Genomic DNA, 17,741 nt, shown 5'->3' with positions numbered 1-17,741 from the left:
ACTATTGAGGATACTGTTTATTACATCAAGTACTGCCTATTGTATCCAATGGTATTATCTTTATAAGGGCTCAGAGGAGAATTTCTCTTTTTCCCCAAGTGTTTAAAATTTTTCTTTTAATTTTTTTAAATTTATGTTTTAATTAGGACTTTATTGAAAAAGAGAAATTAATCTGTTAATCTGCTTGCTGGGTAGGAAGCAAGTTCAGTATGTCTCTCCATGCTGAAAGTGGAAGGGATAAAGAGGGATATAAAATGTTTATTACATGTTGGGAGGAATTCTGGGTATTAAGTTCTAATTGGTTAATTTGGGAAATGGAAATTCTTTTGATTTTTTTTCTGCTTATGTCACAAAATCACAGGCATTACTTTATGAAGATGTCTTAGGAGGGTTATGAAAGTATCTGTTAGGCTCAGGGGCATACAGTTTAGCTCTTCTGTATATACATGCTGGGAGCTTGGCAGGGTTTTTAAAAAAGTCTCCCCTTACTCCTACTCAGATAAATAGCAAGTTACATGTTTACTGCTGTGTAGGTTATGGTCTTTGTGGGAACTCTGCCTTGGTTTAACTGAATTCCTTTGTTTTCCTTCGGTTATAAAAATTGATTTTTGTACCATCTGATGAAATAACAGCTCTGCAGTAGCATGTCTGTCTCTGGAGACAAGGCGCTGAAGGAAAAATAAGAGTAGCCATGACTGTCATAAGGAGAAACTGAAAGGCACTTTAGAATGACAACCAGAGATGCCTTTCCTGACCAGTGGGTCAGATGATAAAACTCCCTTCTGAGTCCACTTTTGACAGCCAAGTTGTGTTTTAGTTTGGGTATAGATTGATCAACTTCCCCTATGGAATTGTTCCATGAGAAGCAGGAAGTGCTAGCTATATATTACATATTTTTCTTGGCTTGCCAGGAAGAAACCCAGAGCTATGCAGTTATCTACAACCATTTGAATCAGTGACTTTAGTTTGTTGCTCTTTTGGGACTTTACGATGTTATCTTCTCAGTCAATGTTAATAACACACTTTTTATTAATTTTTCTAATTATATGACCCCCTTAGTTGAAGACAGAGCCCTAGTGATTCTAACTTTAAGGGAGTAACTATTTTTTTTTTTCCTCTAGGGTGGTTAGTACCCCTTCAGATCAATGCCCATTCATCCCAGAGAAGAATGGTCTCCTGAAGGAGATGGGAAGAAAATATCTAATTATTTCATTGATATATATATATATAAAACCTATATATGCAAGTTAGGTTCTTTCTTTCTTTTTTTTTTTTTTTGGCCCCTCTGGCATGCAAGATCTTGGTTCCCCAACCAGGATCTATCTGGTGCTCCATGCAGGAAGTGCAGTCTAACCACTGGACCACCAGGGAAGTCCTGCAAGTGAGGTTTTGATGAAGTAAATATGATAAAGTGTGTTGTTGATACAGGAAATAAAGATTAGAAGGACCACATATAGTTTTAAAAACAAAAGAGCAGTTACTTATAACAAAAGTAAGGAAGGAATTCTCAGTTATCTCTGGAGTACAGATAACATATATAGAATTAAACAAAATTTGCAAAGGTTATCATATGACTATGAATGATATTAGGCTAATTAAAATATGTAATTTTGCCCATATGTTTGTATAAAGTCCCATTCCTGAAGGAATTTGTATTTTGGTTGAGACTGACTAAGTGCTAAGACTGACTTGGAGAAAAAAACAAACCAAGTGAAAATTGTCATGGTTGTAGATAGTCTTTTAAAGGAATAACCTAGTTTCTGTAAGCCAAATACATTCTAGAGGGTGTAAGAATGCACTGGGTAAAGGGTAAGCATAGAAGTGATTTGAAGGCTTGTAGATATCCAGATTTTACCACTGGTAATTTGTAAGGAGAAACCTTTTTCTGGAACACATAAGATAAACCATCTAGTTTTTTAAATGTTCAAAACATTTTTTAAATGTTCAAGGTCCAGCTTGGGACCTTAACTGTTTATAAACAAACAAACAAAATCACAAAAACTTAGGTCAGGGAGCTCTTCCATGACACCAGTATAGCCAACCAGTATATTCTCTAAGGGAAAATACCTAGTTTTGGAGGTTAAGGTAGGGATTTAGGTTAAAGCTTAATCATTAGAGGATCATACGTAAGCTATACAGGTTGAAGGAAACAGAGTAGGCACAGGCAAATCCCAGACTCAAGCAAGCTTTTTGTGACACTTGCTACAGCTTCAGCAAATAAGATTCAGGCACCTTATTTCATACGCAGATGACACATGCCGGATCAGCACGGGGTCAGCTCCTCACCTCCCTTGTCTGACAGGGTAACACTGAGACCAAAGGAGACGCGTGGGCACGGTGGGTGACGGCACTGTGTCACTGAGGAGCAGTTTCTGTAGTGCAACTTTGCAGTTTCTTAGTCTACAGCTATATGGTAAGAGGTGGGCAAGGTGGCAAATCTAAGCCCTCACTGAAACCAGGGAAGGTGGATGAGAAATTGCCTTACAGCAGCCTCCCTCCAAATAAGGAGGTGAGAAATAGCTTTGCAGCAGTACTTTTCATAATTGGGAGGATCACAGGGTGTCTGCTCAGGCTTAAATCAGCCTGTGATTAAGCCTTGCCTGTGTGGCCTGTGTGGAGACATGTATGGTGGTCAGGAGGGTGCTGGTGCAGAGCAGTTTCCCAGCATTGTCATCCATGCTGAGGGAGGAAGTGACAGAATGAATTAGAACAAAGCAGGAAAAGTGCTACAGGCAGTAGTTTTCAAACATCTAGAATTTGTGTTCTCTTGGTTCTAGGATAAGCAGTCTACTTCTGTCAAGTTGTCTACTCTGAAAAATGTCTTTTTTGTTGTGAACAGCTTATCCCAAGAAACTGTGTTCATGAGTAATATCTTTGTAATATCATCCGTCCAGAGTACCTGTATACTCTTTTATTGAGGCTTTTGTGTTTCTTCCAGAACACTCAGTTTCTAATCTGTAGCTTGTAGCAGGATCCTGTGTCTGTCTGCTTAGTCGCAGGAGCCTTTCAGTTCAGTTCAGTTCAGTTCATTTCAGTTGCTCAGGCGTGTCTGACTCTTTGCGACCTCATGGACTGCAGCACACCAGGCTTCCCTGTCCATCGCCAGCTCCCAGAGCTTATTCAAACTCATGTCCATTGAGTCAGTGATGCCATCCAGCCATCTCATCCTCTGTCGTCCCCTTCTCCTCCTGTCCCCAGTCCCTCCCAGCATCAGAGTCTTTTCCAATGAGTCAACTCTTTGCATGAGGTGGCCAAAGTACTGGAGCTTCAGCTTTAGCATCATTCCTTCCAAAGAAATCCCAGGGCTGATCTCTTTCAGAATGGACTGGCTGGATCTCCTTGCAGTCCAAGGGACTGTCAAGAGTCTTCTCCAACACCACAGTTCAAAAGCATCAATTCTTCAGCACTCAGCTTTCTTCACAGTCCAACTCTTACATCCATACATGACCACTGGGAAAACCGTAGCCTTGACTAGACGGACCTTTGTTGGCAAAGTAATGTCTCTGCTTTTCAATATGGTATCTAGGTTGGTCATAACTTTTCTTCCAAGGAGTAAGCGTCTTTTAATTTCATGGCTGCAGTCACCATCTGCAGTGATTTTGGAGCCCCCAAAAATAAAGTCTGACACTGTTTCTACTGTTTCCCCATCTATTTGCCATGAAGTGATGGGACCAGATGCCATGATCTTTGTTTTCTGAATGTTGAGCTGTAAGCCAACTTTTTCACTCTCCTCTTTCACTTTCATCAAGAGGCTTTTTAGTTCCTCTTCACTTTCTGCCATAAGGGTGGTGTCATCTGCATATCTGAGGTTACTGATATTTCTCCCAGCTATCTTGATTCCAGCTTGTGCTTCATCCAGTCCAGCATTTCTTTTTTTATTTTATTTTATTTTATTTTTACTTTACAATACTGTATTGGTTTTGCCATACATTGACATGAATCCACCACAGGTGTATACAAGCTCCCAATCCTGAATCCCCCTCCCACCTCCCACCCCATATCATCTCTCTGCATTTCTTTTGATGTACTCTGCATATAAGTTAAATTTGACAGGGTGACAATATATAGCCTTGACATACTCCTTTCCCAATTTGGAACCAGTCTGTTCCATGTCCAGTTTTAACTGTTGCTTCCTGACCTGCATACAGGTTTCTCAGGAGGCGGGTCAGGTGGTCTGGTATTCCCATCTCTTTCAGAATTTTCCACAGTTTGTTGTGATCCACACAGTCAAAGGCTTTGGCATAGTCAATAAAGCAGAAGTAGATGTTTTTCTGGAACTCTAGCTTTTTCGATGATCCAGTGGATGTTGGCAATTTGATCTCTGGTTCCTTTGCCTTTTCTAAATCCAGCTTGAACATCTGGAAGTTCACGGTTCATGTACTGTTGAAGCCTGGCTTGGAGAATTTTGAGCATTTCTTTGCTAATGTATAAGATGAGTGTAACTAGGCAGTAGTCTGAACATTTTTGGCATTGCCCTTCTTTGAGATTGGAATGAAAACTGACCTTTCCAGTCCTGTGGCCACTGCTGAGTTTTCCAAATTTGCTGGCATATTGAGTGCAGCACTTTCACAGCATCATCTTCCACGATTTGAAATAGCTCAACTGGAATTCCATCACCTCCACTAGCTTTGTTCATAGTGATGCTTCCTAAGGCCTACTTAATTTCGCACTCCAGGATGTCTGGCTCTAGGTGAGTGGTCACACTATCATGGTTATCTGGGTTATGAAGATCTTTTTTGTATAGTTCTTCTGTGTATTCTTGCCACCTCTTCTTCATATCTTATGCTTCTGTTAGGTCCGTACCATTTCTCACCTTTATTGTCCTCATCTTTGCATGAAATGTTCCCTTGGTATCTCTAATTTTCTTGAAGAGATCTCTAGTCTTTCCCATTCTATTATTTTCCTCTATTTCTTGGCATTGGTCACTGAGGAAGGCCTCTTTACCTCTCCTTGCTATTCTTTGCAACTCTGCATTCAGATGGTTATATCTCTCCTTTTCTCCTTTGCCTTTAGCTTCTCTTCTTTTCTCAGGTATTTATAAGACCTCCTCAGACAACCATTTTGCTTTTTTGCATTTCTTTTTCTTGGGGATGGTCTTGATCACTGCCTCCTGTACAATGTTACTAACCTCTGTCCGTAGTTCTTCAGGCACTCTGTCTATCAGATCTAATTCCTTGAAACTATTTTTCACTTCCACTGTATAATCATAAGGGATTTGATTTAGGTCATACCTGAATGGTCTAGTGGTTTCCCCTACTTTCTTCCTTACTTTCTTTAATATTTTCAGTATCTCTAGTCAGGATTCTAAATATGAAGATATAAAAGGTCTTATGCTAAGGAGCTTAAGCCGGTTGAGACTGGTGGTAAAAGAAAGGATGCACACCTCTAGGTTTTATTATTTGCATTTAGAATTTTACGTACAGACAGTAAAACACACAGTTCTGAATTGAATTTTTCAGACTTGATGAATTTTTACACGTGTGTATGTAGTAATCATTGTACCCATCTATAGAGTATATTTTAATGTACTATAGAGCTCCTTAGTAGTCTTTTTTTGTTAGTTATAAACCTCCAAGAGATAATTACTGTTCTAACTTACGTCACCATCGATTAATTTTGCCTGTTCTTGAAGGGCATATGAGTGGAATCACACAGTAGTCCCTTATGTCTAGCTTCTTTTGCTTATGTCTGCAGATTCATCATATTGTGTTTAGTGGTACAATATTTAATTTTTTCTTTGCTTTATGGATTCCATTATATAAATAAAACACTATTTACCCATTCACTTGTTGATGGAGATTTGGGTTTACAATTTTCTACCATTATAACTAAAACTGTTAAAAACTTTCTTATACTTGTCCTTTGGTGAATATATGTACTCATTTTTCTTAGGCTGTAAGATATTATAGTATTATAAAAGCTGAAAACTTTTAAAATTAAAATAGCCAGTATGCTGAACCTGTCTCACATGAAATTTTCACATCAACCTAAATCAGACATATACCTCTGATTTTATGATAGAAACTGGGGAAGAATAACACTGACTTCACAATCATCTTAGGGTGATATTGTGTGCCTGTTCTAAACTGGCAAGGGTTAGGGATATTTTCCATTCAGTCATTCAGTAAACAGCAAGGCACTGTGGCAGAGCCTAGAGATACAGCTATGAAAGACACAGTCGCATCCTCTGCTTTCACCAAACAATAAGCGAGTCATTCATATATAATATCTACAGAGTGCAGATATAAACAACTGAGAATTGTTAGGGGAGTACTGAAGATGGAGGACTTCCCGGTGTCTCAGCAGTAAAGAATCTGCATGCAAGCAGGAGCCACAGAGAGGTGAATTCGATTCCTAGGTTAGGAAGATCCCCTGGAGAAGGAAATGGCAATCTCCAGGATTCTTGCCTGGAGAATTCCATGAGCAGAGGAGCCTGGCAGGCTACAGTCCCTGGGGTTGCAAAGAGTCAGATATGACTGAGCGAGTAACACACACACATCTTCCATGTAGATCAGTTGATTACTTTGCATTTTAAAATGTTATTGAACATTTGGGCTTCTATAACTATAAAAATGTCATAATATAAAAATTTGTAGATTTTTGCTTTTGCTGTGAATATTTTTTACAGATTCATGTTGAGCTATTTATTCTGCTTTTGTAGTTCAGGTTTTATTACTTATCTACTATTAAAATTTATTTTCTTATTAAAGTTTACTCTTATGATGAGAACTAATATACATAGCTATCTGTGGGCCAGTAAATTAAAAATTCCTTCCAGTAGTTAGAATGTTTGCTTCCTAAAGTATTGTAATTTCTCCCTTCTGTCCTTCCTTCTTTTCTTTTTTATGGTAGCTTAGTAGATGGTATCGGAGAAGGCAACAGCAACCCACTCCAGTACTCTTGCCTGGAAAATCCCATGGATGGAGGATCTTGGTAGGCTGCAGTCCATGGGGTCTCGAAGTCGGACACAACTGAGCGACTTAACTTTCACTTTTCACTTTCATGCATTGGAGAAGGAAATGGCAACCCACTCCAGTGTTCTTGCCTGGAAAATCCCAGGGATGGGGGAGCCTGGTAGGCTGCCGTCTATGGGGTTGCACAGAGTTGGACATGACTGAAGCGACTTAGCAGCTGTAGCAGTAGTAATGGTATTTGGTTGGTGCAAATGTAATTGCAGTTTTGGATCGTGAATTTTAAATCATTATAAGTAGACTCAACACATTGTTATTAAAAAGGGAACCATTACAATCAACACGTTTTTGCCAGTGAGAAATGAGTTTGTTTATTCCTTTAGTATAGAAATCCATGCTTCAGCATTTGATGAACTCTGAGAAAGCATTTTCTGCATCCTGCTGTTTGGGGGTGTTTTCCCTGCAAAAAGTTGTTTAGGTGCTTCAAGAAGTGGTAGTCAGTTGGTAAGAAGTGAGTTGAATATGGCAGATGAGGCAGAACTTCATAGCCCAGTTCTTTTAACTTCAGAAGTGCTGGTTGTGTGACATGAGTCAGGTTGGGCACTGTCACTGAGAAGAACTGGGCCCGTTCTGTTGACCAAGGCTGTCTGCAGGCGTTGCAGTTTTCAGTGCATCTCGTTGATTTGCTGAGCATACTTCTCAGATATAATGGTTTCGCCCTGATTCATAGTGGACCACCAAACAGTGACCATCACATTTTTTTGGATGCAAGTTTGGCTTTGGGAAATGCTTTGGAGTTTCTTCTCAATCCAGCCATGAAACTGGTTGCCGATTGTCATATAAAATACACTTAAATGGTTTGTTGTTGCGTACAATAAGAGAAGATGATACTTCAAAATGATAACTTTTTTTTATTGGAGTCACCCACTTATCAAGCTTTTTCACTTTTCCAACTTACTTCAAATGCCAAATGACCATACAGTGGTCTATGTTGAGTTCTTTGGCAACTTCTTGATTAGTTTAAGAGAATCAGTCTCGATTGCTCTCAGTTGTTCATTGTCAACTTCCAACGACCATGCTGTTCACCTTGGAGGGTCTTGTCTTTGCAGAACTTCTTGAACCACCACTTCATGTTCATTCATTAGTAGTTCACGGTCCAAATGCATTGTTGATGTTGCAAGTTGTCTCCACTGCTTTATGACCCATTTTGAACTAAAACAAGAAAATCACTCAAACTTGCTTTTTGTCTAACATCATTTCCATAGTCTGAAATAAATATAAAATAAGCAGCAATACGTCATTACCAAAGAAACATAAAGTGAGAAATGCACATTAAAATTATGTATAACATAGCCACATTTACTTACGAATGTAATCCAATATCAAATGGCAAATTTCAACAATGCAAAACTGCAATTGCTTTTGCAGCAACCTAATAATTATTGCAGTGTTACTTTTGGACAGTATTGCATTATACATTCATTCATTTGTTTGGTGAGAGTCAGTGCTTTTAATCTAAATCAAAGTTTGGCAAACTATAGCTGCTGAAATTGTTGTGTATGTTCTTGAAGGGTGTTTTTAAAAAAGGAGGATTTGCAACGGAAACTATATGTGGCCTGCAAATTTAAAATACTTGCTGTCTAACCCTTTATAGCCCACTGCAGTACTCTTGCCAGGAAAATACCATAAACGGAGGAGCCTGGTGGGCTGCAGTCCATGGGGTTGTGAAGAGTTGGACATGACTGAGTGACTTCATTTTCACTTTTCACTTTCATGCATTGGAAAAGGAAATGGAAACACCCCCGCCCCCCAGTGTTCTTGTCTGCAGAATCCCAGGGACGGGGGAGCCTGGTGGGCTGCTGTCTGTGGGGTCACAGAGTCGGACACGACTGAAGTGACTTAGCAGTAGCAACCCTTTATAGAAAATTGGCCAATCCCTAATATTACTGAGTATAACTTAAATTCTTGACTCATTTTTCTTTTCTTTTAGAAATGTTTCTATAATATTCCCTTTAGAGTTGACATTTGAAAACTGACATTTTCATTGCCTTTTACAGAGAAGATGGTGAATTAGAAGATGGTGAAATAGATGATGCAGGATTTGAAGAAACACAGGAACAGGAAGCAAAAGAGGATGAAAAGCAGAAAAATCAGAAAGCCTACCGAAAATCAAGGAAAAAACACAAGAAAGAAAAAGAGAAGAAAAAGTCCAAACGGAGAAAACGTGAGAAGCATAAGGTTCGTTAGAATCTATTTTTTGTTTCTTTGGTAAATTTTTATTAAATGTAAACACTACACTGAAAATTAGAAAGTATAAATCATTGCCTATTTTCTTATAAAATATATGGATTAGATCTTTTAATTTATATGCTTAATAGACTTTAAAGTAAAGATTATATGAGATATCTTAAAGATTTAAAAATGATCAAGGTAAATTTTAATACAAATTAGAATAAACCTTTTAAATTGATAGAAGATTGTGTGCAAGAATACTGAAAGCTTAAGGAAAGAAAATTTCATTCTCCACAGACGTAGATTGTCAGCACTGGCCTTGTTTGCTCGTTTATTTATTTATTCATTCATAAGTATTACTACATGCTTGCTGTGGAAATCTCTGTGCTGTATGCTGGGGGTTACAGTAATGATTGAAACAGTCTCTGCTCTTACAGAGATTACACTGAAATAAGAAGGAGAGAGGCATGAAACAACTGAAAGCCAAATGCTATCAAGAGAATAGCTGAGTGCTGGATACAGAATGATGTGGATTAGGGTTGAGCAGAGAGAACTTATATTGACAGAGAACTAAAATTGGCAGTAGTAGTGGGGTAATTTTTTTAAACTCCCTGAATTTCCCCCATAAAAACAGAGCGGTTAGGATGGCAGAATCAAAAATGCATTGGCAACATCTACCAAAAAATGAAGTAACAAGTTACCTCCACAAACCTCAAAAATACAAAAGGATAAGGCTAAACCACAGACTCAAGACTAGAGTAGGATCAGCAGCTGTGTGAAATGAAGCAGAGAAAAGGTAAAGAAATTTCCAGAAAACAGATACCAACAGGTATTCATCTCAAATGAGAGTCCCCAGTGAATGTGGAGAGCCTGTTGGCCAAACTGAGAAACCTCAGTGGAGACCGAGAGGGGACTGTACTAGTTTCCAATTCCTGTGTGAGTATAAGGGGACCGGCTAAAACTGGATGGTGCTGGAATGGTCTGGGTCTGATGAACTCGTAATGCTGAGCAACTAAATTTCTTCTAGAACAGAGTCCCACCCTGAAGAGACAGCTGCGGGGAGTAGAATCTTGATTGAGAAGACAAGAGTAATAGGGCTAAGGAAAGAAAAATGGGTTAGAGAGCAGGGGTGGCTTATCTCAGAACATATGCAGCCATATTTTTTCATGCTTCATGCTAACAACGTGAGAGTGAAGCTGGGGCAGTTTTCCTGGTCCATTCTTCCTGCGATACCTGAGCAACAGGATTGGACCATGACCACATTCCATGTAAGTTACTGTTATTAAAAAAAAAAGGAAAATGGAGAGAATAACATTCTTCCAGAAAAGAAGGAGTGCCCACAAAGCACGAAAAACTTAACCTGATATTTCAAAATGATTTTTAAAAATTACGAAAATAATACAAACTATGATCAGACAGCATCAGTAGAATTTGCAGGGGGGTCCTTTGATCATTTAGGCAAAAAGACTAATTGACTTATTAAGAAAGGGAAATCAGATTTATAAAAAAAATTTTGATGTCACTGTTTTGTGCCAGAAGATCATGGAGTAACATATTTGAATAAAATGCGAGCCAAGCATTTTATATCCAGGTACATACCAAATTTCAAATATAATGTCCTCAGAAAAACTGTATAGGAAACAGTGTCATAAACCTTCTCATAAAATCTACTAGAGAACAAGTTCAGATATCCAAAATGACGGAGTGATAAAGCAAGAGTGATCTATATACACTGCATATTTGTCTATAAAACTAAAAATAATGAACATAAGCAGGGCAGAATATTATGTATCGAAACATTATGGCTATAGAAGGTGTCAGGAAAAGCAGAAGAATATATGGTAAGCAAGATAACTTTATTGGTAGCTTTATAGTTATTAACTGAGAATTTTAAAATATACCTCAAATTATTATCCTGAGAATGAAAGAGAGAAAAGAAAAGGTTACTACCTAATTTCAACATTGGTTCTTCTAGGAAACAAATAATATGCAAAGAAGGGACAGGGATTCAGGTTATTGGAAAAAGGCAGTCTGAAAGAAGTAATTGAAAAAAAAAAATACCAATACCTAATACCAAATACCTTCCTAATACCAAAAGATACACTCCCCAACAATGCAAAATCTAATTCTAAGCTATGTAAAAGAGAAAGATTTTTAAAAATGGATAAAGAAATATCAGGCAAATGCAAAGAAAGAGAAGGCAGAAGTCATAGTGTTGATATATGAAAAAGTCAAGGAACTTCCCTGGCAGTCCAGTGGTTAAGACTCCATACTTCCAATACAGGGAGCATGGGTTCCATCCCTGGTCTGAAAACTAAGATCCTGTCTGCTGTAGGGGTGTGGCAGAAGAAGAGTCAAATTTAGGTCAAAAAGGTATTGAACAGAGTGCCGTGTTCAGGTGGGTAGGGGAGAGGATTCAAGAGGGAGGAGACATATGTATACTTACGGTTGATTCACATTGTATGGCAGAGGAGAACACAATATTGTAAAGCAGTTATTTTCCAGCTAAAAACAAATTTTTTTAAAAAGCCATTGAAAGAAGCAAAGAAGGGCATTTTATAATGTTAAGGATTATAATTCACAATGAAGCTATGTTGTTAATATTTTATATTCCCTTAAATATCAATTTTAATAAAGTAGGAACTATAGGAACTATGAGAAGAAATAGGAATAGTAATAAAAGGAGATACACTAGTAACCTCTTTTATCCCAAAGACATCAATCAAATGCATAAAGAGTTGCTAAGGATATTAAAGAAATATTATAAATATATAGTAAGCTCTGAATCCTGAGAATATATCTTCCTCTCAAGTATACTTGGAATACTCACAAAAACAGACCATGTCATAGGCAACAAACTCCAGTTAATTCAGTAGAGTAGAAATAATATAAAGAGCAATCTCAAACCACAGTGCAATAAAATAAGACATTAATAACAAAGTCAGAAACCAGAAATGTCTTTGAACACAGATTAAAACTGCAGAATTTCAGGAATATAATGATAAAACTTTGACATATGGAGGATAACTAAAAAATTATCAGAAGAGAAAGTATTATGGTATTAAAATCTAGAAAACAGAAAAGAGAGAAACAAAAAGGAAGAACTTAAAATTACAAGCAGAATTTAACAAATTAAAATATAAAGTCAGTTTTATAAAAAATCAGCAAGATATATAAGTTATTGGCCAAACTAGTCAAGAAAAAGGAGATGCAAAAACAAAGTTAGATATTTTGAGGCCAAGAACTTTTAAAACCATCGTGCCCTGGTTCTTTTTAACAGTTCTTCCTTTAAGTTATCTATCTTCCCTCATAGAGAGGTACTTTCAACATTTTGCTTGAAAATCTTAACTAGTTCATTAGGCTTATTTCCTACTTTCCAGTTGTACTGAGTGTAACGGTGTTGCCAGCTTTCTGCACTATAGAAGGAGACCTCCCTGTCGCCACTCCTTTATTTACTTTGGACTGTGCTGGGTTTGTGGCTGCATGGGCTTTCTGTAGTTCCTGCAAGTGGCGGCTGGGGCCGCAGTGCATGGGCTTCTCATTGCAGTGCCTTCTCTTGCAGAGCACAGGCTCCAGAGTGCGTGGTCTCAGTAGGCATGGCCCCTGGGCTCTAGAGCACAGGCTTAGTACTTGTAGCACTCCGGTTTCGTTGCTCTATAGCATATGGAATCTTCCTAGACCAGGGATCAAACCACTGTGCCACCAGGGAAACTCGTTCACTTTTAATACGATATCTGTCTCTCTTTCCTTTAAGTTACCCCAAAGTTCAAAATTTTACTAATGATCATTAAGGATGATCTAGGCTTTCAGTATGCTCCTTTGAGGTCATTCCAGTATCTATTCCTTGCCTGATTCCAAAACCAGTCCTGCCTTTTAGTGTTTGTACTGGCAGCACCACATTTCCAGAATCTGTATTAGCTAACTATTGCTGCACAGATTGCTACTCCAAACTTAGAAGCTTAAAACAACGAAAGTTTGCCTCTCTTTCTGTGGGTCAGAAATGTGGGTATGGCTTAACTGTGATTCTGGCTCAGCACTTCTTGTGAGGTTGCAGTCATTTCCTCTTCCAAGTTCAGTCATGAGGCTCTTGGCAGCCTCAGCTCCTCACCATGTGAGCCTCTTTACATGTCACAGCAGCGTCCTCATGGTTTGGCTCACGTCCTCCAAAGCAAGTGAGCCAACAGTGAGAGAGCAAGTGAGAGCACCCACGATGACAGCTACAGTCTTCTTAACCTAAGCACTTTGGACAAGATGTGTTTACTAGAAACAAGCTTCTAAGTTTAGGCCTCACTCAAGGGGAGAAGAATTAATCTTTACCTCTTGAGGACAGGAGTAATAATTTGTGGACTTTACCTTTAAAACTACCATCCAAGAATAGATAGGAAAACCCCCAAAGGAGGTGACCCTAACATATTAAAGCACATTAATGCTTCTGTCATTAAAGCAGTGTGATACTGGTACATGAAAAAATAGACAGTGAAACAGAAAACTGTTTTTCTCATTTGTGGTAGATTTTTGAAGGACAGCTAGGAATTAGTTAGTTGACCAAAGAGACACAAAGAATACAAAAGCAAAAAGGCATGAAAAGGCTGCCATGTTCAGGGAAGTCACTGAAGTCTCTAAATTCTTTCTGGCACTGAATATTTGAAGGGTGCACTAAGTGGCCATCCTGTTGATTAGCTCTCAGTTATCCGTCTTTCGCCCTCTTTACTCACCACGATGTGGTGTCATGCTGTTAAGGAGTCCCACAGCAAACATAATCATTTAGACTTGAACTTTAGTACTTAGCAACCAAGTGGATTGAAAGAAATAACCCACCAGTGTATTATAAGTAAAATAACAAAATTAAAGGAACACTTTCAAACACTAAACAGATACTAAACAATACCCCAAAAAAAGAAACACAAAAATTCTGAAATAAAAAGTATACTATCCTTTTCACTTAAAAATGTAATAATTTTAATTATTCTCTGTTTCTAGCTATTTTTAATGTAGTCCAGTTGCTAATTTCAGGTTAATAATTACTCTTAGTTATTACTATATATGAACCACATAGTATATTTTTTTAATAATAGCCTACCTAATGGCTTCTTAAATCTGTATTCTAGACTCATTTTGGGGGGAGAGCCTGAAGAATCTTCTTCTTTCAGCAGAATCTTCTCTTCTCTGATGGCTCTTCCTGAAGCAAGGCCCTTGTTTGAACTTCTTCTTAGGCAAGTCTTCTTAGTGTTCTTCAAATGAGAAGTGTTCTCTTGAGCCAGAGCTGACTTCTACTAGTAACACAGCAAATTTGGCTTTTAAATCAATAATATTTATTTCAAATCCTAACCGAAAAGATTAGATACTTAAGCTTGAAGTGTTTCATAGCAGAATTATAAAAAGATCCTCATATCACCTATCAAATCAACAGAAACAGAGCAGCACCACAAAACTAAACCCCATAACATTTAAGAACAATGTAGAGGAAAACAGTTAGTCATCTTAAGTGAGCATGTAAGAACGGAATAGAGGAAAACAGATCCTTCTGTCAAAGTATCAAGAGCTCAATTTAGTTTGGCACATTTTTACTGACTTTGTTCTAGACCTTCATGCTGGAAATGCAAGGACGATAAAATACAGAGCCAGTGTCTTTGTTGATAAGAACTTCAAAAAATATTTTTAAAGAGGATGCTCAACCTGGGAATGTAATTATTTTGACCAGATGGAGGAGATTTGGTGATCTGAATGAATGAAATTGCATTCATACTTGAAAAAACTTACTCATGATATTTGTCAATCAGTATCAATTACTTGTGGTTTGCATTTCATCTTTGTTCAATTTTGTGGATTGTATTTGTTTTATATTTATAATTTGGAATGTTTTGGTATCTTTTAGATTTAGGGTACTTATACAATAGATTAAGAACTCTAAAGCTGTTTTAGGTAAAAACAAATAATAATTCATACTCAATTCATGTTCTAGGACCTTTTTGGTGATGAACCAATTTTATTTTCTTTAAGATTAACTTAAATTTAAATACCTTTAGACCATATTTTCTGTTTGAAGTCCTTGGGCCAAAGGGATGATGGAGAAAATGCTGCCATAAAATCTCTGAGAAAAGAGGAATATGTACTTTCCTTCAGAAAATTTTAGAGAAGCTGGGGTGGAGGTGGTCTTTGGAGCAAGAATTTTTCAGTTAATACTTCAGAACCTACTAGGATGATAATCTATTGGTTGGCCCCTCTGGTTGAAACAAGCTTATTCAGTTACTAGTTAAATTTTCTTCCTTTTGTAAATGTAACAGTTTTGGTTTTTCCTTCTTTTAGCATAATTCTCCATCCAGTGATGATAGCTCAGACTATAGCCTTGATTCAGAGGTCGAACATACAGAAACTTCCCACAGAAAAAGATCTGGTTTCTACAGAGATTATGACATTCCATTTTCTCAGGTATTTCTTTATTTTTATTGTCATAAAATATACATAGCATAAAATTTACAGTTTTAACTATTCTTTCTCTAAAAATTGAAGTGGAATTGACCTACAATACTATGTTAGTTCCAGGTACACAATGTATTATAATAATAGCATTCATTATTTCTGTACATTACAAAATGATACCATCACAAGTCTGGTTACCAGACTTTCATTTATTTCACTTAACATGATGCCCTCTAGGTCCATTCATGTTGTTGCACATGGCAAGGTTTCATTCTTTTTTATGGTCGAGTAATATTCCATTGTATATGTGCTACATGTCTTTATCCAGTCATCTCTGCTGTCACCTACAGAGATATTACATTACTATGTTTTCTCTATGCTGTACATTTCATCCCTGTGATTCACTTATGTTACAACTGGAAGGCTCTACCTCTTAATCTCCCTGACCTATTTCTTTTATCCACATTCCCCTCTGGTAACCACCTGTTCGTTCTCTGTGAATCTGTTTCTCTTTTGTTGTTTGCTCATTTGTTTGGTTTTTATATTCCACATATAAGAGAAATAGCATGGCATTTATCTTCCTTTGTCTGAGTCCTTTCACTTAGCATGATGCCCTCTAGGTCCATTCATGTTGTTGCACATGGCAAGCTTTCATTCTTTTTTATGGTCGAGTAATATTCCATTGTATATGTGCTACATGCCTTTATCCAGTCATCCATTAATGAACACTTAGGTCGTTTTCATATCTTGGCCACTGTAAATAATAAAGCAGTGAACATAGGGGTGCATATATCTTTTCAAATTAATGTTTTTATTTTCTCTGGGAAAATATCCAGAAGTGGAACGCTGGATCATACGATATTTCTGTTTTTTAATATTTTGAGAAACCTTCGTACTGTTTTCTGTAGTGGCTGCACCAATTTACATTCCCACCAACAGTGTACAAGTGTTCCCTTTCCTCCACATTTTCACCAATACGTGTTTTTCTTATCTTTTTGATGATGACCATTCTGCCAGGTGTGAGGTAATATATCCTTGTGGTTTTGATTTTCATTTCCCTGATGATTAGTGATAGTGATATTGAGCATCTTTTCATGTGTCTCTTGACCACTCATATATCTTCTTTGGAAAAACTCACTATTTTCACCATTTTAAAATAACAATTACTCAGTGACATTAAGTGTATTTACTGTGTTTTGCAATGATCACTTCTATCCGTTTCCAGAACATTTTCGTCATCCTAAAGAGAAGCAGTATCTGCCAAACAGTAATACCTCATTTCTCCCTTCCCCACTCCTGGTAACCACTATTCTTTCCATCTCTGTGAATTTGTCTGCTCTGGGCACTTCACACTGTTCTTCTGTGTCTGACTTTTTTTACTTAGCATAATTTTTTCATCTTTGTTGAAAAAATTTTTTCCATCTGTGTTGTATAGTATGTATCAGAATTTCCTTCCTTTTTGAAGCTGGATAATATTCTATTATAGGTATATACCATATTTTGTTTATTTATTCCTTTATTAATAGTTATTTGGATTGCTTCCACCTTTTGCTGTTGTTAATGCTTTTATGAATGTGACTGTATAGACATCTCTTCAAGACTCCGCTGTCAGTTCTTTGGGGATGTAGACCTAGGGGTGAAATTGCTTGATTATATGTTATTTCTGCATTTAACTTTCTGAGGAATTACCAACTGTTTCCCACAAAAGCTGCACCATTTTACATTTCTGCCAACAATGCTTGCAACTTTTCTAATTGCTCCCCATCCTTGTCAAACTTGTTATTTTCTGTTTTTTGTTTGTTTTGTTTTGGATAAGAGCCTTCTTATGTGTATGTGTGCAGTCGCTAAGTTGTGTCTGACTCTTTACAACCCCATGAACTATAGCCCACCAGGCTCCTCTGTCCATGGGATTTTTCTGGCAGGAATACTAGAGCAGGTTGCCATTTCCTCCTCCAGGGGACCTTCTCGACCCAGAGACTGAATCCACATCTTCATTGCAGGTGGATTCTTTACCACTGAGCCACCTGGAAAGCCCAAGCCTTCCTAATGGGTGTGAAATGATATCTTTTGAGTTACTGCCTTTTAAAGAGAAGAATTAAGCTTTCAGTTTCATTCTTTGCTTTCTAATATTTAAAAAATATTCTATAAAACATGCTACAAATTTCAAATCTTTGAACA

At 37.5% G+C, this 17,741-nt stretch overlaps 1 protein-coding gene across 3 annotated transcripts in view; it reads left to right on the top strand.

Moving 5' to 3' along the window:
- Nucleotides 1-17,741, top strand: part of ZC3H6 (zinc finger CCCH-type containing 6) — a 77,063-nt gene that overhangs the window by 22,023 nt on the left and 37,299 nt on the right. The window contains exons 2-3 of one of the 3 annotated variants that reach the window (XM_040267526.1): nucleotides 8,969-9,149; nucleotides 15,450-15,572. In XM_040267526.1, coding sequence (XP_040123460.1) covers nucleotides 8,969-9,149; nucleotides 15,450-15,572 — 304 coding nt within the window. Of the gene's footprint in view, nucleotides 1-8,968; nucleotides 9,150-15,449; nucleotides 15,573-17,741 lie in introns of those variants that run through there. The other 2 variants (XM_040267527.1, XM_040267528.1) reach the window with 2 other exon arrangements.

Source organism: Oryx dammah, unplaced genomic scaffold (assembly GCF_014754425.2).
Source record: "Oryx dammah isolate SB20612 unplaced genomic scaffold, SCBI_Odam_1.1 HiC_scaffold_25, whole genome shotgun sequence".
Classification (NCBI taxonomy): Eukaryota; Metazoa; Chordata; class Mammalia; order Artiodactyla; family Bovidae; genus Oryx; species Oryx dammah.
The sequence above is the reverse complement of the archived record's forward strand: the minus strand, read 5'-3'. Positions and strand labels throughout refer to the sequence as shown.